The sequence below is a fragment of the Neolamprologus brichardi genome, chromosome 9 (genome assembly GCF_056152115.1).
Source record: "Neolamprologus brichardi isolate AB-2024 chromosome 9, ASM5615211v1, whole genome shotgun sequence".
NCBI classification, from domain to species: Eukaryota; Metazoa; Chordata; class Actinopteri; order Cichliformes; family Cichlidae; genus Neolamprologus; species Neolamprologus brichardi.
This window is the reverse complement of record NC_142112.1, coordinates 5076866-5101555: the sequence shown is the minus strand read 5'-3', so window position 1 is coordinate 5101555 and position 24690 is coordinate 5076866. Positions and strand designations below refer to the sequence as shown.

At 39.6% G+C, this 24690-nt stretch overlaps 1 protein-coding gene across 2 annotated transcripts in view; it reads right to left on the bottom strand.

The window, feature by feature from the left end:
- vstm2a (V-set and transmembrane domain containing 2A) overlaps window positions 1-24690 on the bottom strand; it is a 121865-nt gene that overhangs the window by 27645 nt on the left and 69530 nt on the right. For both annotated transcript variants that reach the window (XM_087845835.1, XM_087845836.1), the window contains exon 3: window positions 602-652. In XM_087845835.1, coding sequence (XP_087701961.1) covers window positions 602-652 — 51 coding nt within the window. The remainder of the gene's footprint in view (window positions 1-601; window positions 653-24690) is intronic.

The following is a 24690-nucleotide window of genomic DNA, read 5'->3' as shown; positions in this document are numbered from 1 at the left end:
CTTTGCCAACTTCTACCATAAGCATTAACCACTACACATAAGAGCACGCACATACGTCAGAGTATGCATATGACAGAATGTAAGAAGAGCCATAATAAGTTCCCTTTAATAATAACACATTAATTACTGAAATGTAAGAACATTTAAATACTCGTCTTCTGCTAGAAGACTGTCATACAGGCAAGGAGCGTGTATAACACAGAAAATCACTGACCCAATTTCTAAGAAACCAGCATCTACAAACTTCGCTTGATCGTAAATCTGTCACTTTCCATTACACATGCCTGCCTGAGTGTCTGAGGGCTCCAATGAGGTCATTTAGAGGAAGGCTGTGTGCTGCACTGGGCACAGAAGGCGCATGCAGAGTGTCAGGAAAAGGGGCGGAATAGTTGGTGGAGCATGGGCGCGGGGAGGGAACCACTTTGACAGTAATAATACACTGCCACTGATTTCACTGATTAGCTCCTTTCTCTGGTTGAAGGTGTATTATTCGAGGAAATCAGCTGCTGTTGTGTTTGCTCGGAATGAAACACTGCCAACTTTGGTCACGACGGCACACGGCCGAGAAGCAACGGCCTACGTGATGCGTTCTTGTACTTACACTTATTTTCGTCCCCTCGTCATCAGGATCGGGCTCTTGTATCATCTCCATCTGGAAATGCAGAGAAAGAGAAAGGGAGCATGAGCAAAGTATAGAAACCTGCCACTTTCAGGACATGTTTAGAGATACATTTTATGCGAGAAACCCTAAAACCAACTCTGACAGTCCTACGACGACCTTGAGAGATGGCATGATCCACCGAAGGCTATAAATCTTTCAAAACCACATCAACACACAGCGTACGGACTGAGCGACTGCATCGCTACTGTTCCGTCTTTAAAAGTAAACGCCACTCTTGCCACTGTTTCTGATTTATTTTTAGATTTTCTGAGTGCTTCTGTGGAGAAATTAAAGACAGCTTCCAGATGCTGCTGTGAATTTAGTGGGGAAAAGAAAACAAAAGCGGTTCAAACGAGGATGCTGCGGAACAAATGAACAGCTTCCTGAGACAAATCACACCTCAAAACCTCCACCAGCTTCTGCAGTGAAAAGTAATATCGCAGAGGAAAACTTATGATGAATAATAAAATGTCAGACAGCCGAGAATAACTTTTCACAATGGCACAAAAACAGTGAACAGCAGTGTGGCTCCTGGGCTTACAAAATGCCTCTGTTTGAGCATAATTCTAGCATGGTGGCGAGCACTAAGCCTACAGCCTACATCATGGACTGAGCATTGATTTTAGAGGCTATAATTTATTTATCCCACATCGGATGCCAAATGGATGTGTGCCTGGAAAAAAAACAGAAGCAAATAAAAAAAGAAAAGGCTGCTGACTACAAAGCTGAGGAGGAGCGAGAGCTGCACAATACAGAAGGAAGTTTCTCCAGAGGACATAGAAGCTATTGGCTCCACGGTTCAGACAAAAAATGAAGGGCAGGAGGAGTGAGGGATAAGATGGCTACTTATAAGCATTTGCTGCAGCGAGCGTTCCTTCAAGTGCTGTAATTACCTCAGAGGAACCAGGGCGCTTTTCTCTAGAGGATGTGCAGTAGACAGGTGATTAATGAGAAGAATTAGGAGCCATAGCTTTCTCTGCCTGCATGTATGCACGACTCCTACATTGTGACTTCACAGATAGACTTGGCATGCTCTATTGTAACAAGGAGATGTCTTTAACGACGACGCACAATTAATTGTCCTCGGCCTCAATGTTGGGACTGGTTCAAGTCATCAATTTCAGCCCCTGCTTTTTACAAACCGCTATAACGGTGGTTATATGGGCTGCGTGTGCGGTCTATATATGTCACCTGAGGAAGATCAAGTCAGACTGTGAGCAGAAGAAAAACGCTCTGCTCTACCGTACCAGGGAGGCTGCTGTGTTCAGGAAACACGGTGGATGAAGAAGGATTTAATGACTTATATTTGATCGTGGAATCTCCTGTAGGGATAATCAACTCACAGTTGAATTCTGTAACTATGTACTATACTTCTTGTGATGATTCCTTGTTTTAATTTTTATCCCTTGTTGGGGATATCCATATTCTCATTGTTCTGCTTTCTAGAATTATTACTTAACCCTTTAAGACCTACGATAGAACCAAGTCCGCCAGAGCTTATATTATATTTTTACATGCTGTGGAGCCATTTTTGGGAGCATTTCAAGTTGATATACATCAATACAACCATTACAGCCTAAATTTTAATAATATGTCTGCATTAAGTGCATAGTAATTACATAAATTGTAAAAAAGTGCAATAAACTACAAAAAAATTGAAAATCGTTTTTGTTTTTTTAACATATATTTCTAGTTAGAGAAATTTAAGAGGCTTATCCCTCAAAACTGTAAATACGAAAAAGTTGCACAAAATAGTTTCCCACCACAGGAAATTTATTTTGAGTGTCTTCATAGTTTTATTTTTGAAATACACCAATTTTTATACACTGCAGGAAAAACAAAAATAAATATTATAGTGCAAATTTGCAAAAAAGCAGCATATGCATCAAAATAAACTATTTCCAGCAGTGCAATATGAGTCCTAAGCATCCCAGAAACGACACAGAAAGTCATAAAGTCAAACATAACTTTTAAAAACACCAGTATAGGCTCATGAGGCCCTGATGGTAAAAAAAAAAACTACATTTCCACGAAATGATGTCACTTCCGGTTTCGGGCAGGTCATGGCGGACATGCGATAGTTCACGCTGACGTCTATTCCAAGGTAGGAAGTGTTACAAACAGCTGATCGGATCAGCAAAGCGTGTTTCTGGAATATTATGTTTTTGTTGCTGCAAGTGGATTTTATGCAGTTTTTGCAAAGCTACATGTGGAAGGAAACTGTGACCGAGGACAAGCTGATGGCATAAGATGTAAGTACAACTCCTCCGGTTTCATATGCAAAAAAAAGTATTGCGCTAGCTCACGTGGTTGCAGTGCACAAAACGGAGTGTGCCCGCTCTGACCGGTTTTAAAGGGTTAATGTCCAATATTAGCTACCAGCCTAACCACTTGTCAGCAAATTTCCATGTCCTGTCTGTCTTGTCTCAGCCCTGTTTTTGATCATTCTGTCATCCACTCACCTCCTGCCTGCCAACTCTGTTCAAAATTCCTTCCTTCTCTTTGTCCCATCTCCCCAAACTCTTACGCTCCATTTTGCTTATTTCCCAGACATCTCGCAACACACAGCAGCAGAGCATTAAGGTTTTTAAAATGTGAAGGTGTATCTGTTTGTAGACGTGCACATAGATTATCCTTTGTTATCAAAGGCAGTAGTATGTATTTTATCAGGAGGTATATTTGTGTCTACACCAGTAAACCCAGTTCTAGCCCACTTCTAAAAAAAGAGACGGTGTGTAAAATGTAAACCAAAATAGATTTTTCAGTTCTCATAAATTCATATTTTATTCATAATAGAGCACACAAAACATCAAACAGAGGTAGCAATTTAAGAAAAAAAACGTTTTGAATTTGATGGCAGAAAAAGAATCTTACTGCAGCGCAGTTAATCAGAAGTAACGATCATTATAAACAATGGATCATATATCGAGTGCGGGAGAGAGTATGAGCGTGCAGCGTTTAAAGCGTGGAAGTACTGACCTTACTTTGAGTTTGATTCCATAAAAAGTGACAAAAACATTAGTGTCTGTTAGTTAGTTATATGGGCTACGTGTGCGGTCTATATATGTCACCTGAGGAAGATCAAGTCAGACTGTGAGCAGAAGAAAAACGCTCTGCTCTACCGTACCGGGGAGGCTGCTGTGTTCAGGAAACACGGTGGATGAAGAAGGATTTAATGACTTATATTTGATCGTGGAATCTCCTGTAGGGATCTCAACTCACAGCTGAATTCTGTAACTATGTACTATACGTCTTGTGATGATTCCTTGTTTTAATTTTTATCCCTTGTTGGGGATATCCATATTCTCATTGTTCTGCTTTCTAGAATTATTAAGTAAGAATTATTACTTAAGAATTATTACTTAAGTGACAAAAACATTAGTGTCCGTTGTGCGTGGGAAGAAAACTTCTTTTTACAGCGAAAAAAACCCTAAACTTCCGAGCAAACACCGAGTAGCTACGACGTAATGGGAAACTCACAGAGAAACTCGCGGATTCTTCCACTGACCGCTGCACACCTGCACCAGGGTAACCCTCTGCCTACGCCACTCCTGCTTTACAGGTGAAAATAGAGCAACAGGACCGCTAGTCTTTGACTTTATTTATTTTCTGCTGTGTTTTACTTGCATCTATTTGAAAGACTGAGTGTAAACACACAAAAAAATATTTTATTTTATGTGCTGGAATGTGCAGAAAATAGGTTTAAATATTAAACAAATTTCTTCCAGTCAGAGAATGTTGCATATAATTACATTTTTGCTTGATGCATAAAGTTAAAAGATTAAAACTAATAAAACAAGTTTTAAAAAGAGACTTTTCCATTTGATTACATTTTGTATGATTATGTAGAAAAAGTAGAATTGGGCTGAAAGATCTATCACTTTATCACCTATTCAGATTGTAAATCGTGTTTTTAAAAAGTAACTAAGTAATTAAGTAATTAATTACTTTTGAAAATAAGTAATCAGTAAAGTAACTGGTTTACTTTTTTAGGGAAGTAATCAGTAATTAGTTACTGATTACTTTTTTCAAGTAACTTGACCAACACTGCTAATAAGTACAGTGATCACCCAACTTTTTATCAGGGGTTCGTTTAAGACTCTGCGTCTCTGATAGTGCGGCACTATGATTTGGCAACTTGCACATCAGGAAACGTATCAATGCTGAAAGACTAGCTTCATTCAATTTCAAATAAACGTGGGCTTTTAGCTCAGCCATCTCTGCATAAAAATTTATGTCACAAAGTGTGGACATAAAATGATTGCTATGAAATTTTAGCTTCATATACTTCAAATAATTTTAAGACGTTTCAAGCCGTTTTTCACACACTGAAACCTGAAGCAATGTTTAAACATGAATATCTCAAAAACTATTAAAGATAAAACTTGGCCCTTCTTATGACCAAAATTAAAATATGTGAAATATGGGGCCAGTAGATTAAAAATGTCTGATAACTGGCTGCTTAAAATATGAAAAAGTCCAGCACTCCCAAATGCCCATATTTGAGCACACACTAATAATAACACCACTTGCTTCTAGCAGAGCTGTGTTTATAAAGTGACTTTTGACCTTTACACACTTCTAAAAAAATGTTTACAATGCTTTTCATATTCACCTGTTCTCATACGCAGTAGATAAATCATGGCATGTTGTTACCAGCCATCCAGAGACACTTGAAATTCACAGCCGAGGACACTCTGGCGTGTGGCAGGGCCAGGCAAACCCAGAAAATTGAGTTTTCAAACACAAGCTAAATGTAAAATTGTAACTCAAGCCACAGTCTTTTTTGAAACCTCACCTCTTTTGGTGCTCAGCTCTTTTTTTGTTTAAACCAAACCAAACAGAAGCGATGGAACGAAAAATGAAAGGATAAACATTCACACAGCTTCTGATGGTTTCTAAAGTTAAAGCTAATAAACTGTTCCTGACTGCCTTCATTCCTCTTGCCTCATTTGAACTGTTGAACATCCACACACAGTATAATCATCAGACATAAATTAGCAATAAGTCTGACAGTGTGATCCTCTGTAAATAGGAAAGCCACAGATTAGGATGAGTAGATTTTGACAACTGTAAGGTTTTTACCCAGGCGCAGGAGTTGAAAAGACATACTATATGAAACATTTTCTTTTGGAGCTCAAGCTTTGCAGCACTGACATTAAGAAGACCTAAAAATTAGTATCTTTATCATCATTTGCAATATTCTGTTCTCATTGATCAAAGCCTTTCTGCAATAGCATCTTTAACTACTGATAATGAAGTCTATGAAGTCAGCCTACTTCAATTTTTTGATTTTGACATTATCTTTATCAGTCTTTATTCTTCTTTGGCTAACTGAGGAAAACCACTAAGGGTGAAGCACTTTATAATCCAAATTAACTGTGAATTTACACATACTTGCATACTTGTGGGGATAGGTTAATTGGAAAATCCAAATTGCCATTAGGTGTGAATGTGCGAGTGAATGTGAGCGTGACTCAAATGACTCAAAAAACCCGATTCACTTTGGTGAGTGACTCATTAAAACTCGATTCAGTAAAAAGAATCAAATTTACGATCACTAGTAAAAGCTCCGAAGCACTTCCATCTCCGAAGCACGTACAAACTCCAAAACATGTACAAAACACAACAGAAGTGCTCCAGGATGCCGAAAGAGCCGGCTCTTTTTAGTGATCCGAGCCGAAAGAGCCAGTTCTCTAAAAAGAGCCGGAAATCCCATCACTGGTGGGTTCTCCCTGGGTACTCCGGCTTCCTCCCACAGTCCAAAGACATGCAGTTAGTGGGGATCAATCGAAATTGCCCATATGTGAGGGAGTGAATGTGAGTGCGAATGGTTGTCTGTCCCTGTGGGTTGGCCCTGCGACAGACTGGCGACCTGTCCAGGGTGTACCCCGCCTCTCGCCCTATGACAGCTGGGATAGGCTCCAGCGCCCCCCACGACCCTGAAAAGGATAAGCGGAAGCAAATGGATGGATGGATGGATGGATTTACACATACTGAACAGTTCTTTAAATTTCATATTTTCCCAATAAGATAAGAAACTATGCAGCTGTTTTCCCAGGCAAAGCCCACATATAACACAAGCATGGTAAAACACGTTACACACCTGCATGCTAGCAAAATTAGCTTCAGCTTTCAAGGCAACAGCTAAAGTTACCTATTAAATAGCCACAGAACTGAGTCAACAATTTAATCATGGTTCTGAATAGAGCTTTACATAAGGTTCCTTCTGTTCACATTATAACCTTGTTCTTCAGGTGTTGTCAATCAGTAGTTCAATGGTAACATTATAATTCACTTTGAGTCTATCCACAGTTAATTCTGTGTAGTCTCATCTTATCTTAAGTGCAGAGTCTTAGAGTCTCCCTGTTTGCTGGCAGACAGTGTTTGGGTTCGTCTTATCGCTCTCTGGTGATGATCTATTGAAAGCCACCATATGCCTTACAGCCATACTACTCTGAGCACGCCTCTATGTCACATCTTGGAAGCCAAGGTTGGGGCTCTTTACTGCCTGAATGGGAGGTTGTTTGAGACTACAAGGTGCTGTAAATTTGGGGTGGCTGTGGCTTATTGGGTTGACCAATTGGAAGGTTGGTGATTTAACTCCCAGCTGCCCTAGTCTGTTTGCTGACTAGATCTTGAGCATCTTGGTTTGTGTAGGATATTGAAGCCAAATTGCCAGCATCTGTTAAAGAATAAGCTTGAGCTCAGCACCACGGATGCATCAGTCTATCTAGTTTAGACATCTGGTCAAATCAGACCAGTTCGATTCTGCATCATCACAAGTCCGAAGACTAATCACAGAAAGCAGAGCCACAGGTGTTTTTAAAAAGAGGAATTTTTTTACACAGCTTTTCCAAACATCCTAGTTTTATATCTACATTACTGTACTTTGCCCACAGAAACAAAGTTATTTACCCAAAACCAAACACTACCAAGATCAAACCTATGAGCCCTTCTGAGGCTAATAGTCAATGGTGAACCCTTTTTGCTTCATTCTTCAGTCAGTTATTGTAATTTTAAAGGGTTTCACAGGTCTGCTGAGCAGTTCCACCCATAGTCCTTTGGTGAATCTCCCCAACTCCAAATTTGATGGGTCTTTGGTATTAATCTGCACCTTCAGTTCAGAGAAAGTAAACTGAGGCCGCTCGGTAACAATCATTTTGGTCTTCTAGAGGTAGTTCTTTACCAGTTATTCACATCCTCTCTCTTCCAAGCTTGTTCTGTACTCTGTGGCATTCTTTGAATTTATCAGTGATACTCATCACTTCAGTTCTTGACACTTGGAAATGCTGTGACAGCTTTGTGTATCCATCTCCTTCTTAATGCAAAACAACAATTCTTTTTTTCTCATGTCTAAACTGATTTGTTTGGCATGATGTTTTGTCACTTGACATGTCAAACCCTTGCCAACGTTTTAAATTGAAAGTTAACTCACAGTTTTAACTTGACTTTACAGGCTTGAAGTATTACGCAGTGAAAGCACAATTACACAGCAGGGGTTTCTGCTATGGCTAAATTAAAAAGACCAGTGTTTCAGAGGACTAATAATACTGAACCATGTAATTTCTCTATTTTTAAAATAATTCTGTTATTGTTATGCTAAGAAAACTAGTATGTTTAGAAACATTATGTGGAAAATCGCTTGCAAATGGAGACATTTTGAGAAAAACTTAAAATTTCATAGTTAGCCTAATAATTTTGTCCTCATCTGTACATGAGTCAGTCTAGCTTGATTGGTAATACCAGTTCTTACAGACACCTTTCCCTCCACACTGAACTATGTAAAATTAAATAAATAATTTATATATATATATATATATATATATATATATATATATATATATATATATATATATATATATATGTATATATGGTTATTTTGGCTTTCACTGCTACTTCTTGCAGAATACAAGGACTTCCCATGGTCTCTGGTATTGTAAATATGAGCTCATATATTATATTTATGTAGAACCAACAATGCATTTCAAAGGATTCTTTTTTTTAAATGTACAAAAACACTTTGAACAAAGCCACAGATGTGAACATGTACTGCTACAGAATTTCATCAGGATTAGAGAATTGCATGCATGTTTGGCTTTATATAAACTGTGTAACATCGTAGCAAGACAGCATCACAATCCAAAGACTGATCACAGAAAACAGAACCATCTTCTTTGACTTTGTTTGGGAGAATAAAAGAAATGATAAAAATCTTTTTTATTTGTTTTCAGGACAATACGTCTCTGCACTGACTCTTGGTCAACTGAATGTGCTGTCCTTGTTCACATATTAAGAAAGATCTATGTCTGTGTTCACCCCATCTTTCAGATATTTTGAAATATTTTATCCAAACTGACTTACTTTATGAGCGTGAACCCATTAGTCACCCAGCTGTACAAGTGCAATTAAGTAATTGTGACATAATTAATGTCCAATATCAATTCAGAATCCCTGCATTTATCACCTGCTGTAAAAAAGACATTTGTCTGGCACTGAGATGTTGCTGTGCATGTCAAATAAAAAGGAAACCTTTCAAAGAGATTAACTACCTGTGCTGCCTTTAACTGTTTCAACTTATGGTAAATGGTAAATGGACTGGTTCTTATATAGCGCTTTTCTACTCTTCTGAGCACTCAAAGCGCTTTACACAACTTGTGCATTCACCCATTCACACCCATTCGCACAAGCACATTTCTCTAGGTGCTTTCTAGATAACATTCACACACATTCATACTCCGATGGATGCATCGGAGAGCAATTTGGGGTTAGTATCTTGCCCAAGGATATTTGGCATGCAGACTAGGGGAAGCCAGGAATCGAACCACCAACCTTCCGATCAGTAGATGACCTGCTCTACCACCTGAGCTACAGCCACTTATCTGAACATCTGCCTGACAGATGTTCTCTGAAGTAAGTTTCCAGCCTGACAGCAATGCAAAAGTTTTCCCTGACACTGCCGGGATAAACCTCAATTATTTTCCCATTTATATTTCATTTCTTTCACATGGGTGCCTTCTGAGCCAAAGCCGCGGTCATTCACGAGTATCTCAATTTCAATCGCTTGTCTTTTTATTGCAAACCCTTCCACCATGACACTCTGCCATTCTTCATGCAAATCTCAAATTGACTTCTTGTAAAATGTGCTCTGCAATTATTGTGCATCAAAGAAGCTTCATTGACTTTTTGAAACTAAATTAATGTCACATGAAGAAAAATGGTCATCATTTAAAGCGAAATACAGACTAGCCCACCCATCGCCGCGGCTGTGATTGCATTGCACCTCTTACTATGATGGGACAATATCTCATTTTAGAGCCCTGACCTTGCATGATAGACATGCAGCCGCAAAGAAAACATATTCAGGCAACAAAATATTAAATGAGTTTACCCAGCAATCATAAGCTGTACAAACACAAACAATCTAAGAAGGTTAAACTCAGGTCGTGGACTTCATATGACATATTAAACCCTTTAATCTCAGGCTATACCACATGCTGTGGGGAAAAGCCTCTCATAACCAGTTTGCAATTTATAACCACAGCTTAGAAGTAGTATTGAAATACACAGAAAAATAGCCCTAAACTGATCTTTATATCTGACATTAAAGTACAACACATCACCTAAATGCTTCTGTGATGTATATCCAGTCACTCTTATGAGTAAAGCCACTTTTATTAATCAGCAGGGAATGTCGCTCTTGCTAAGTCATTATGCTAATAATTACCTCATAATTACTTCAAGACTCTCCAAACCTGAAAAAGTAGCCAAGTATGCTGTTGGTGCAAGCTGAACTACAGTCCCATTTTAAAGTTAAGCAACATTTAGCAGCCTTGTTATTAAATGTGCACTGGCGATAAGTTCTGAATAGGCAGAACTTGTCACCACTGTAAGTGAAAATCGACAAAAAGTGAAACTAAATACGTTCACAGACGTTTTGGTCTGTTTCTGTTTTATTTGAAAGCATCTGTACATGCTAGACATAGCCTTAGCTAAATCGACACAGTGTGCGTGCTGTTGGTGCTTTTTGCACTTTTATTGGATTATGTAATAAATAATTTGTGGTATAGCTATTCCAAATAAGTCATGCTTCAGTTTTACTATGTATAATTCTAGTATTTTGTTTTTTTCTGGGATGGATGTTGTGTGTGCTCAAAAGCACCTTTACAGTTTATTGATGCAGCTTACCATCCATCCATCCATTCGCTTCCGCTTATCCAGGGTCGCGGGGGGCGCTGGAGCCTATCCCAGCTGTCATAGGGCGAGAGGCGGGGTACACCCTGGACAGGTCACCAGTCTGTCGCAGGGCCAACACACAGGGACAGACAACCATTCACACTCACTTTCATTCACACATTCACACCTAGTGGCAATTTGGATTATCCAATTAACCTATCCCCACAAGCTGCATGTCTTTGGACGGTGGGAGGAAGCCGGAGTACCCGGAGGGAACCCACGCAAACACGGGGAGAACATGCAAACTCCACACAGAAAGACCCCGGCCTGATGTCGGAATTGAACTCAGGACCTTCTTGCTGTGCGGCAGCAGTGCTAACCACCGTGCCACCGTGCTGATGCAGCTTACGAACTTCATTTTTCCTGCTTGCTTCTTCATCAGCAGACATTGTAAAAATGGTAAATAAATATTAATATTGCATATTTTTTGTCACAAAGCATTTTCACAACACAAGCTGCATTCAAGACATTTTACTTTTACACCGGTGGATGCATCAGTACACATGTGGACTGGAGTAGTAGAGGACCCGATCTACTTTCGAGCCACAGCTTCACTACTGCACACAACTGACTTCTTCCAACACCTTTAACGATCCCTTATGTGTCAGGAGTATTGGAACAACTGAGGTTGAAGCTCACTAAACACTGTGACTCTGTGGCTTTTAAACCCCAAAACATGCCACATCAAAGATTGGTCCACACTAATGATTGGGTCCCTGCCACAAACACAGTAATATAGTGTATATGGAAGTGCTAAGGTGACTGCTGTGAATTATACATCCGATAAAACATCCTCTGACTAAGTGGATGGCACAACACAGAAGAGTTACCTCACCAGTCCAGGACTGTGCATCTACAGTCTCGTGGCCACACTAACAGTGATGAGGATACGCAAATCCTGGACAGGAAGCAACACCGGTTTGAGCAAGGAATCACGTTAAAGGAAGCAATTTACTTGGAAGAGGAATATCTGAACTGTGTAAAGGTCCAAAGGATATATTGTTCACCATAATACTGTAACTGGGGCCACAGCACAACTCTCTGTGAATAGTCTGCATGGCTATTGATCAACAGTGATGATAATTTGTACATCAATGATCATTAAATGATTATAAAACCGACCTCACAGCATTCAACATGCAAATGTAGTCTTTATAACGTCGAGGAAGCCTGCAGTGGATTAGTGACACAAAACATTTCACCCATGGAAAACACGACATTCAGATGAACCAAATCAACTCTCTGGCATCTGAGCAATATTCCCACCAAGGTAGGACGGAAAATCCGTAAGTAGTGTTGGGAAGGTTACTTTTAAAATGTATTCCATTACAGATTACAGAATACATGCCCCAAAATGTATTCTGTAACGTATTCCGTTACGTTACTCAATGAGAGTAACGTATTCTATCATGCTGTTTACAACTACATGAATGTACTATTGCTGTGATTTATTACTGTTACTGAAGGTCCGCGGCTCCGAACCGTAGTAAAGGGACCTCTGGCTAATACGGTGGGTTCTGTGTCGGCTCGTAGCCGAAAACTAGCTTTACGTTGTCTGGGTCAACTTTGCTAGCGAGAGATTCGGTGTACAGTCGAGTCTTAATAGCTTACTTACAGCTGGGCTCGTCAGGCTCTCTTCTTGGCTGCAGTGGTTATTATTATATTTACATGCTTCCAGCTCCCGTTTTTGCTCGATGACAGCTCGTACTTTTCCTTTTTCTCCTTCCCTCGCTCACAGACACATAACGGGTATGGCAGTCCATTCTCCCTGCAGCACGGACTACACTGCCCATGATGCTACATTCTTTAGAGCTATACCTGTAGCATTCTGCCTATTAGCTTAGCACAACAACAACAAAAAGGCCTCTCTCACCCAGGAAACACGCAGAGAGAGAGCGTCACCCTGTAACCATGGCAACCGTAACGCTGCCGCCTGGAACAACAGAACGTAGCTGTCAAACAAAACCCAAACAGTCCTGACCCGCCACAATATGAAACAGGGAAGTGCCGCCGTGTAATCCATTTATTTCAACAAAGTAACTGTATTCTAAATACCACCTTTTTAAACGGTAACTGTAACGGAATACAGTTACTCATATTTTGTATTTTAAATACGTAACGGCGGTACATGTATTCTGTTACTCCCCAACACTGTCCGTAAGATACAATGACACATCCATTGTGTCATTGTATCTTACATGCCTGTCTTTTTGCTGTTTTGTGCTAATCACAAGTGCCTTGCAAAGTGACTAGTGGTCGACTGTAAAATAAATAGGGGTGCATATGACTCATAAGCTCACCATTTCTGATCTATCGATTGGTGTCAGCAATAAGCACATTTTGCTTTCCTTCCTGGAAGAAGATACGATTATCTGGATTTGATTTATCTGGTCTTTTGTACATCTGTAAATACTGCCCCCCTTCCCAAAAAACAAACAAAAAATATATAATGACGGAAGATCTCAAACATGTTTGCTGTATTTCAAATATCCTCATACTTTAAAAGCTATAATAACACTCTGACTGAGTTCGATCCATTCTGTTTGTGTTAAATGTGTCTTTTGTAATATGACTGACTTAATGTGCACAATGTGACATAATGTCAGGGTATTTCCTGCTGCACCACTGCAGAAGGATAGGAAATGCATCAAAGACCCGAAAGAGCAAGGCTTTCTTTGTAGAGCCGCCATTTGCACTGACGTTCAATAATGATACAGGGAGAAATCCATCATGGAAAGGAGATGATAGAAAAGTCTCTTCAATGACAGCGACAGGAAATACACCAGCATTCAATGGAGCAACATGAGGATATGTTTGTGTTACACAAACAGGATTCACACTTTGGAACTAATAACATGCCCTTGCACTAGGGCTGTTCGATATAACGATATATATCAGGATATGAGATTTTGGTCATATTGCACAGCCCTACCTTGCACCTACTGTTTTTGAAAGCAATGACTTCTTGGCTTTTCTCTGAAGGCTGTTGATGAGGGATGCAGGGCATCTCAACTGAAGTAGATGCGACACAACAAAAAATGATGTTTAACAATGTAAGATTGTAAGTAACATGTCCGGGGTTGTACGTTTGCAAAACGCAGCTCAGCGTGAGAATATAGTAAAGAGCTGTTTGACTCGATGATTCTATTTCTTTTTGTCGCTTTAAAGAGATAGTAACCAACAAGACAAGCAGAAATAGAGATAAACTAAAGACACGAATGGACCCAAATCTGCACATCACATTACAAATCCCCAAACTCAAGCTTGAACCGCAGGGCATGTGATTGTCTTGAAAGTAAATGCCTGTCTAAAAATACAATTCATCTGACAAAAGGATAAAAAGGAGTCTTGAATATGTATGACACCTTGTGATCGTTGTGTTGGATGGATTCGATGACATCGTTTGTATAACTGAATTCACACAGAAAACGTTGTGTAAAAAGTTGAACACATGATCATTTGTTTACAATGCATTTGGACTTTTTCAAACTCAGCAAAGAGACGTAGTAGTATGATCGGATTTCTGGCATCTGAATAGTCATTAAAAAAGTCATTAAAAGACTTATATATTTCTTATTTTTGCTTGAAGAGACCATCCCTGTAGCTACAGTCTCCATGTACAACGTAACATTTCATTCCTACAAAATGTTGGTAAGATATATCTGGAGTAAGTTCATAAATAGTTTAAACATAAATAGCATTGACCTGAAGCACTGGGGAAACTCCATCTGCTGAAGAAGATTGCACAAATACAGTACAACAGCTTAGCAAATGTATCACACAAAGTACGAATGTGGTTCTAATTTTAACTGCAATTATATTTCTTTTTCAGTTCCCTGAATTGGCATGTTCTCGGAGTTTCCTCTAGGTGCTGTGGTTTCCTCCCACAGACATACATGTTAGGTTAACTAGTCATTGTAGCTTGGTCACTGATACAAAGGATGGATGGCATATTTAATGCTTCAAGATTAAAATGAGAAAGCCTTGAATTCTTCTCTTGACACTGCTGTCTTCTTGACATTTGTCTTGACCCTTGTCCAGCTCATTTCGTTTGAACACGCTCCATCATTCTCGTGCTCTGAATGAAGAAAGGATCTGATTCATGGATCCAGCACAGCTATTTCCTTATTTAAAGTAACCTTTGTGTATGTGTTCAGCTGTAGAGCTGTTGTCATGAAGCCCCTTCCAGACTTAGGTGCTGCGATGATCATTTTATTTTGAAAGCAAGCGAACGACTTAAATGCTGTCTTTGTATTTATCATCTGCATTCACACAATATATTTATTTATTTCCGACTTCGACCATGTAGCAGGATAACAATGTTAAAAACAAATTGTTTGAAGATTACCTTAGAGCTTAAGCCGCATAAACACTGGAAGTCTTTCAATTCAATTCAGAGCATAGAGAGGGAAGGGTATTTGGTGACTACGGGTGAAATACCTGCTGGCAAAGTGGATGGGAGCCGCGATAAGGTTTCAGGTGAGCGAAGACGTGTGTGAATGTGAGGGTGAATGAATAGTGGCATTGTAAAGCGCTTTGGGTGCCTTGAAAAGCGCTATATAAATCCAATCCATTATTATTATTAAGACCATTCATTGACCTTTGACCTATCACTTCGTCTTTGTCTATTATTCCTGTATTTTTGCTTTTTTATTTCTCGATCTTTGACCAACCAGTCAAGAATTTCCTTCATCCATCATGTGTCTCTTAACTCAGCGGTCTCCAACCTTTTTTGAGCCACGGACCGGTTTATGCCCGACAATATTTTCACGGACCGGCCTTTAAGGTGTCGCGGATAAATACAACAAAATAAAGCTAGTACCAGTACCGAAAAAAAGAAGATTTATTCATAACACACGTGAAAAGACCCAGGAAAACCGAATTAACGATAAAAACGACAACAAAATAACGCTGAAAACCGATAAAAACCCTGAAAACCATACATTTCACACCTGAGCCTCAACTCTCGCGGCCCGGTACCAAACGACTCACGGACCGGTACCGGGCCGAGGCCCGGGGGTTGGGGACCACTGTCTTAATGCATCATTGTGGCTCAAGAGTTGGCAGTTCGTCTTGTAATCGGAAGGTTGCCGGTTCGAGCCCCAGCTCGGACAGTCTCGGTTGTTGTGTCCTTGGGCAAGACACTTCGCCTACCGCCTACTGGTGTTGGCCAGAGGGGCCGATGGCGCGATATGGCAGCCTCGCTTCTATCAGTCTGCCCCAGGGCAGCTGTGGCTACAACTGTAGCTGCCTCCACCAGTGTGTGAATGTGAGAGTGAATGAATAGTGGAATTGTAAAGCGCTTTGGGTGCCTTGAAAAGCGCTATATAAATCCAATCCATTAATATTATTATCATCAAATCTCACGTCATATTATTAATATATTTCAGCCCAGCACTATCACAGCTCTGAACACACACTAAAGCACTTTACACACATAATGAGTAGTAATCCATTACAAATTGTGTTTTCTTTGTTACTTTGGTATATGCCATATTTATTACTTTAATACATGTATTTAGTTTGATGCTATTTTTTTTTACTTCACCGCATTTATTTAGATTAGATTTTTCAAACATTACCATTTTTTGTTTGGTCATATTTTATTCTCTTGTATTGAGCTGCACAGCATTCTGCATGATTAAAGTTTTTTTGTTTTAACTGATCCAACAAAAATAAGTGGTAATTAAAAACGACTTCTTCAGCTTTGTGCTCATGATGACAGATGGTTGAGAAACCATCAAAGGGTTCGTGGCGAGTGAATGTTTCCTTGATTCTGAAGCTTTAGTATACAGAGAGATTTATGTTTGTTACACGTGTTCTGTCATTGAAAACCTGAACCTCCATAATCTCTTCAAAATAACAAGGACACCTTTCATGTAAAATAGCTTGAAAGTATAGAGGTTGTATTTACGGTGCGTTTTCTTCTTTTTAAACACTTTCAGTTCAGCCAGAATCTCACACGTTTGTTTAACCACTTTAAAATAAGACTGTTCATCTTGTTAAATACATATCAACAAAACCTCAGGGCAATGCAATCGAGAAATAAATGCTGCATGTGTAAGGCCCTTACAAACTGACGGTGTATTGATACTCAATGACATATCTCCAATTATGATGGATGTGTTTGTTTGTTCTCTTCAAAATGCATTACAGTCAGGACGACTTAATCATATCTGATAATGAGTTTTGAATGTTGCACGCATTTCCAATCCAATGTCTCCTCTAGCCGTGGCCCTTGGGAGCAATATGGCTCCTCGTGAAGAACAAAGTGAGGCCACGGCGGGTGTAAAATACATAAAGCACAGTAGTGCACCCTATAAAGTGTTTCCTAATTACAAAGCTCACTGACTCCCACTTGAAGATGTTTTGGTTCTAAGCTTAGTTGTTAACTCTAATTACATCCCACAGCTGACAGGGGTCCCATTCAGATGCAAACACTAATCCCCTTCACGGTCCATTGGTTTATGACAAGAGCTATGTTAATAACATGTAAAGTCTGCAATTGTGCGTGTAGAAAACATGAAAGTGCTCAAATTGTCTACAGTTTTTCGATTACTTTATCCAATGAAGGGAGGAACTGTAGAACTGTAAAATAGTTTCAAAGCACAAACACAGCATAAAAAAGATTTGCACTATGCTTCACTAAGCTGAAATTAAAAGTGTCACTGCAGCGACATGCTTTGCTATCATCGCTTTCAGCTCTCTTCATGACTTTTGTCACAGCTATTGGAATAAGGACACAGTTCCTGTGTACAACAGCAAGGTCAAAAATCAGAGATTCATCTTCTCGAGAGTGCCCATGCAGACATTCTCAGACACACACTCGACTCTTTCCCAACTCTTTCAGCATCCAGCAGCACTGACATCTTCAATGAATTACAATTAGAAGGGCGGGCCAGAGAGGCTGCTGGATTACTTTTGGCTTTTTTCTTCAGATTTCAAAATCCCTGACACAAACTATCAGTTTTATGCATGAATGCAATATGGCATACATACATAAAAAGACAAAGAACTAAATATTCTTCAGAAGTTTTCTATTTTGCTAAGCTCACTAGGATCAGTATTCATTTAACCAATTCTCTCTGATTCTCACTTTAAGACCTACCATAGAACCAGGTCCACCAGAGCTTATATTATATTTTTACATGCTGTGGAGCCATTTTTGGGAGCATTTCAAGTTGATATACATCAATACAACCATTATAGCCCAGATTTTAATAATATGCATAGTAATTACATAAATTGCAAAAAAGTGCAATAAAGTACAAAAAAATTTAAAATCGTTTTTGTTTTTTTAACATATATTTCTAGTTAGAGAAATTCAAGAGGTTTATCCCTCAAAACTGTAAATACAAAAAAGTTACACAAAATAGTTTCCTACCACAGGAAATTTATTTTGAGTGTCTTCATAGTTTTATTTTTGAAATACACCAATTTTTCTATACTGCAGGAAAAACGAAAATAAATATTATAGTGCAAATTTGCAAAAAAGCAGCATATGCATCAAAATAAACTATTTCCAGCAGTGCAATATGAGTCCTAAGCATCCCAGAAACGACACAGAAAGTCATAAAGTCAAAGATAACTTTTAAAAACACCAGTATAAGCTCATGAGGCCCTGATGGTAAAAAAAACTACATTTCCGTGAAAATGACGTCACTTCCGGTTTCGGGCAGGTCATGGCGGACATGCGAAAGTTCGCGCTGACGTCTATTCCAACATAGGAAGTGTTATGAACAGCTTATCGGATCGGCAAAGCGTGTTTCTGGAATATTATGTTTTTGTTGCTGCAAGTGCTTTTTATGCAGTTTTTGCAAAGCTGTATGTGGAAGGAAACTGTGACCGAGGACAAGCTGATGGCATAAGATGTAAGTACAACTCCTCCGGTTTCATATGCAAAAAGATTTTTTGCACTAGCGCACGTGGTTGCAGATCTACAGGGATTTAAAAATAGTTAAACAAAACAGAGCGTGTCCGCTACGATCGGTTTTAAAGGGTTAAAAAACATTCAAATCATTAATGTAAAAAACAAGCAGGCGATTGTAGTTTTACTTAAACATACAGTGGTGTAAAACATGTTTGCTCCCTCCATGATTTCCTATTTTTTTGGATGTTTGTCACACTTGTGTTTCAGAACATCAAGCAAATTGAAATATTATATAAAGATTACACAAGTAAACACAAAACAGTTTCTAAATGAAGGTGTTTATTTTTAAGGGGAAAACAATTCAATCCTACATGAGCCTGTTTGAAAAAGTGATTTCCCCTGAAACCTAATAACTGGTTGGGCCACCCTCACCAGCAACAGCTGCACTCAAGCGTTTGCAATAAGCAAGCCACAACTCATCTTTGCAGAATTGTTGTAACTCAGCCACATTGGAGGGTTTTTGAGCATGAGCTGCCTTTTTAAGGTCGTGCCACAGCATCTCAATCAGAAACAGGTCAGAACTTTGAGTTGGCCACTCCAGAGTCCTCATTTTGTTTTCCTTAAGCCAGTCAGAGGTGGACTTGGTGATTTGGTTTGGATTGTTGTCCTGTTGCAGAACCCAAGTGCGTTTCAGCTTGAGGTCACGAACAGATGGCCAGACATTCTCCTTCAGGATGTTTTGGTCGACATCAGAATGGTATATGGTATTGTAATTGTTTTAATTAATATAATTACCCTAAAAATAACAATTTCCAACAAAAATATTTACATAATTCCTGTAAGCGTAACCTTTTTGACTAAAGTGGTTGAAAAGTAGGAATTCAGTTTTTACATTTAGGTTATTGTCCTGTAAATGCAATCTGAAACTATTTTACTGTAGTGATATGCTCACATTTGCTTTTCTGTCTGTATAACATATGCTTTAGTTTTCTTCTTCTTATTGTTTTATGACGTTTTCCTCCATTTTTTTATTTGATGTAAATAATTTGGCTTATTTATTTTTCATATTTTATTCTAGTTTATGATATTTCATCTTTTCTAACCTACTTTATCCAGCAATACTTTAACATGATCTTTGTCTGTTTGTCTTTTGAAAATTAAAAACGATGAGTTGCTTTTTGCTCATCCTAAACTGCATTCTTTCATTATCCACATGGTAACAATCACACAATAACAGGTCAAAAATATATTAATAAATAGTGGGTCAGTGGTCTGTGCAGCTTTTAGCATTGGATGTGCATGCATTAAGTAGTCTGGCCCCCATACTGCTAACACAGGGGTGGGCAACTCCAGGCCTCGAGTGCCGGCGTCCTGGAGGTTTCAGATGTGTCCATGATCCATCACAGCTGATTTAAAGGGCTAAATGACTCCTCAGCATTTCTTGAAGTTCTCCAGAGGCCTGGTAATGAACTAATCATTTGATTCAGGTGTGTTAACCCAGGGTGCGATCTAAAACCTGCAGGACACCGGCATTCGAGGCCTGGAGTTGCCTACCCCTGTAAAGCGCGGGGAAGTCGCATCACCATAGCTCAATGTTTAAAATACAGAGCTTGAAACATCTGGACCCTGATGAGGGGTTTGCAGCATGTTATTTACCCTTCTGCTCACACAAACTGCTTGCTTCCCTTCATTGTATAGTGCCTGATAAAAACAATTAAAAGTCAGTCACATTAACAGTCAGCAAAAAGGCAGAAACATTAAATATGTTTGTTCTCTTTTTCAAAAACGGTTACAAAGGTGTTTGCTTCATACAAACTCGTGCAGTGATTACTTGGGGAGCAAACAGATATGTAGGCATAAAGACCTGTGATGTGCAATGGCTGAAGATCAGCTGCCAGCTGAATAATGCATATATTAGACTTATATAATGACACTTATGCGCAAGCTCAATATGGAAGATCGGTAATCAGTCCTCTGGCTGCGTTCCTGGGTGTTTGACTGCTGTCTGTTGTTTACATCACTTCCACTTTCCCACACTGTCAAACTAAGTTGTGACATCATTGTTCTAGTCCAGTAATCTTCTCGCCCAACTTCTCCAAGTGAATCAGCCTTCACTCTGCATACTTTAAATCTCTGCGCTCTTCTGTCATTCTCCCTCTCAAACTGTTATTTGTGCAACCCACCCTTCTCCTCATCTTCACCTAAACCCAGTATCTCTGGATTGAGGCGTCTTCATCTTCACCACCAGATTACGATTCCTAATCACCAATGCTTTGGACAGAGGTAGCACCATTCCAACCTGTCTCACTGAAAGGTCAGATGTCTGGACTTGTGCTAACTCACATCTGATCTGAGGGTCTTGACATGTTTCTTTCTGAAACATGTCAAGACCTGACATGTTGACTTGCTTCAAACTGTGAGTAACTGCAAGCAAAACCTTTTAAGATTTTTTTTTTGTTCACCAGGGCAAAGTCTGTCTTCCAGACAACACAGCGGTCTGAGATGAAAAGGTCAACGATATATCCAAACAGGTTAAACTCTCATGGCCTTGACCAGTGTTGGTCAAGTTACTTGAAAAAAGTAATCAGTAACTAATTACTGATTACCTCCCCAAAAAAGTAATCCAGTTACTTTACTGATTACTTATTTTCAAAAGTAATTAATTACTTAGTTACTTTTTAAAAACACGATTTACAACCTGAATAGGTGATAAAGTGATAGATCTTTCAGCCCAATTCTACTTTTTCTGCATAATCATCATACAAAATGTAATCAAATGGAAAAGTCTCTTTTTAAAACTTGCTTTATTAGTTTTAATCTTTTAACTTTATGCATCAAGCAAAAATTAAATTATATGCAACATTCTGACTGGAAGAAATTTGTTTAATATTTAAACCTATTTTCTGCACATTCCAGCACATAAAATAAAATATTTTGTGTGTTTACACTCAGTCTTTCAAATAGATGCAAGTAAAACACAGCAGAAAATAAATAAAGTCAAAGACTAGCGGTCCTGTTGCTCTATTTTCACCTGTAAAGCAGGAGTGGGGTAGGCGGAGGTTTACCCTGGTGCAGGTGTGCAGCGGTCAGTGGAAGAATCCGCGAGTTTCTCTGTGAGTTTCCCATTACGTCGTAGCTACTCGGTGCTTGCTCGGAAGTTTAGGGGTTTTTTCGCTGTAAAAAGAAGTTTTCTTCCCACGCACAACGGACACTAATGTTTTTGTCACTTTTTATGGAATCAAACTCAAAGTAAGGTCAGTACTTCCACGCTTTAAACGCTGCACGCTCATACTCTCTCTGCACTCGATATATGATCCATTGTTGATCTGCACACAGCTGTTGTCACGAATGTCACACTCGCTTACGTCACTGTCATGAGACATTCTCGCAAAAAATCACGGTTTTAGTAACGCAGTAACGCAGCGTTCCTACGGGAAAGTAACGGTAATCTAATTACCGTTTTTGCAATAGTAATCCCTTACTTTACTCGTTACTTGAAAAAAGTAATCGGATTACAGGCCCATCTCTGGCCTTGACCTTGTTGGCGCCTTGTACATGTCTACCACCATGCCAGAAAGATCAGTATCTCCTATTACAGTGGGGCAAAAAAGTATTTAGTCAGCCACCGATTGTGCAAGTTCCCCCACTTAAAATGATGACAGTGGTCAGTAATTTGCACCAGAGGTACACTTCAACTGTGAGAGACAGAATGTGAAAAAAAAATCCATGAATTCACATGGTAGGATTTGTAAAGAATTTATTCGTAAATCAGGGTGGAAAATAAGTATTTGGTCACCTCAAACAAGGAAAATCCCTGGCTCTCACAGACCTGTAACGTCTTCTGTAAGAAGCTTTTCTGTCCCCCACTCGTTACCTGTATGAATGGCACCTGTTTGACCTCATCATCTGTATAAAAGACACCTGTCCACAGCCTCAACCAGTCAGACTCCAAACTCCGCCATGGCCAAGACCAAAGAGCTTTCGAAGGACACCAGGAAAAGAATTGTAGACCTGCACCAGACTGGGAAGAGTGAATCTACAATAGGCAAGCAGCTTGGTGTGAAAAAATCAACTGTGGGAGCAATCATCAGAAAATGGAAGACATACAAGACCACTGATAATCTCCCTCGATCTGGGGCTCCACGCAAGATCTCATCCCGTGGGGTCAAAATGATCATGAGAACGGTGAGCAAAGATCCCAGAACCACACGGGGGGACCTGGTGAATGACCTGCAGAGAGCTGGGACCAAAGTAACAAAGGTCACCATCAGTAACACACTACAACGGCAGGGAATCAAATCCCGCAGTGCCAGACGGGTTCCGCTGCTGAAGCCAGTGCATGTCCAGGCCCGTCTGAAGGTTGCCAGAGAGCACATGGATGATACAGCAGAGGATTGGGAGAATGTCATGTGGTCAGATGAAACCAAAGTAGAACTTTTTGGTATAAACTCAACTCGTCGTGTTTGGAGGAAGAAGAATACTGAGTTGCATCCCAAGAACACCATACCTACTGTGAAGCATGGGGGTGGAAACATCATGCTATGGGGCTGTTTTTCTGCCAAGGGGACAGGACGACTGATCCGTGTTAAGGACAGAATGAATGGGGCCAAGTATCGTGAGATTTTGAGCCAAAACCTCCTTCCATCAGTGAGAACTTTGAAGATGAAACGAGGCTGGGTCTTCCAACATGACAATGATCCAAAACACACCGCCCGGGCAACAAAGGAGTGGCTCCGTAAGAAGCATTTGAAAGTCCTGGAGTGGCCTAGCCAGTCTCCAGACCTCAACCCCATAGAAAATCTGTGGCGGGAGTTGAATGTCCGTGTTGCTCAGCGACAGCCCCAAAACATCACTGCTCTTGAGAAGATCTGCATGGAGGAATGGGCCAAAATACCAGCTACTGTGTGTGCAAACCTGGTAAAGACCTATAGTAAACGTTTGACCTCTGTTATTGCCAACAAAGGTTATGTTACAAAGTATTGAGTTGTATTTTTGTTATTGACCAAATACTTATTTTCCACCCTGATTTACGAATAAATTCTTTACAAATCCTACCATGTGAATTCATGGATTTTTTTTTCACATTCTGTCTCTCACAGTTGAAGTGTACCTCTGCTGCAAATTACTGACCTCTGTCATCATTTTAAGTGGGGGAACTTGCACAATCGGTGGCTGACTAAATACTTTTTTGCCCCACTGTAGTTACATGGAGGCATGAATGTGGTGGGCACAGAACATTTATTATGATGTGCATGTAGATGCTCCATTGTTTAACAGTCGGGCATGATTAACCAATATAAGCCAGTTAGTAATGTCTCCCTGTCCGATCCTATTGTGTCAACTCTCCTTTAAACTCCCATTTAGTTATGTTTCTTACCTGCTGATAGTTACTTGACGTTTGTGTCTTGTGTTTAGCATTCCTTTCCCCTCCTCTCACAATGTCTTTGATAATTGTCACCTGTGTTTTGTTTGCCACAGCTCTGTCCACTTCTGTGTATTTATAGCGCTGTCTTCCCATCAGTCTCTGTTTTAGCATCGGTTAATGTTCCTTGTGATCTTGCTGCCAGTTTGGAATTACTTTGTTGTTTGTGCTCACGGGCTGTTTTTTACTCTGGACTTCTCATTGACCATAATAAAGGGATCTTTTCTGTCTCACTTTCAATCTGCATTTCACGTCATTTCTTAAAACTACTGGCTATCATATGATGGAGAGTTCTTTTTATTGGGTGCATATAGTTGCATATACACACTGGTGCACAAATGCTAACCAGTTAAACACTACTCATGGTGTGACGCAAAGAAAAAACGACTTTGCAATTGACACTCCTTACTAACCTCTGTACAGCTGAGCGTGACAAGTTGTCATAAGCGTTGTATATATGCGTTCAAAAATGAAAGTAATGGGCTACTTTTAAACAAACGA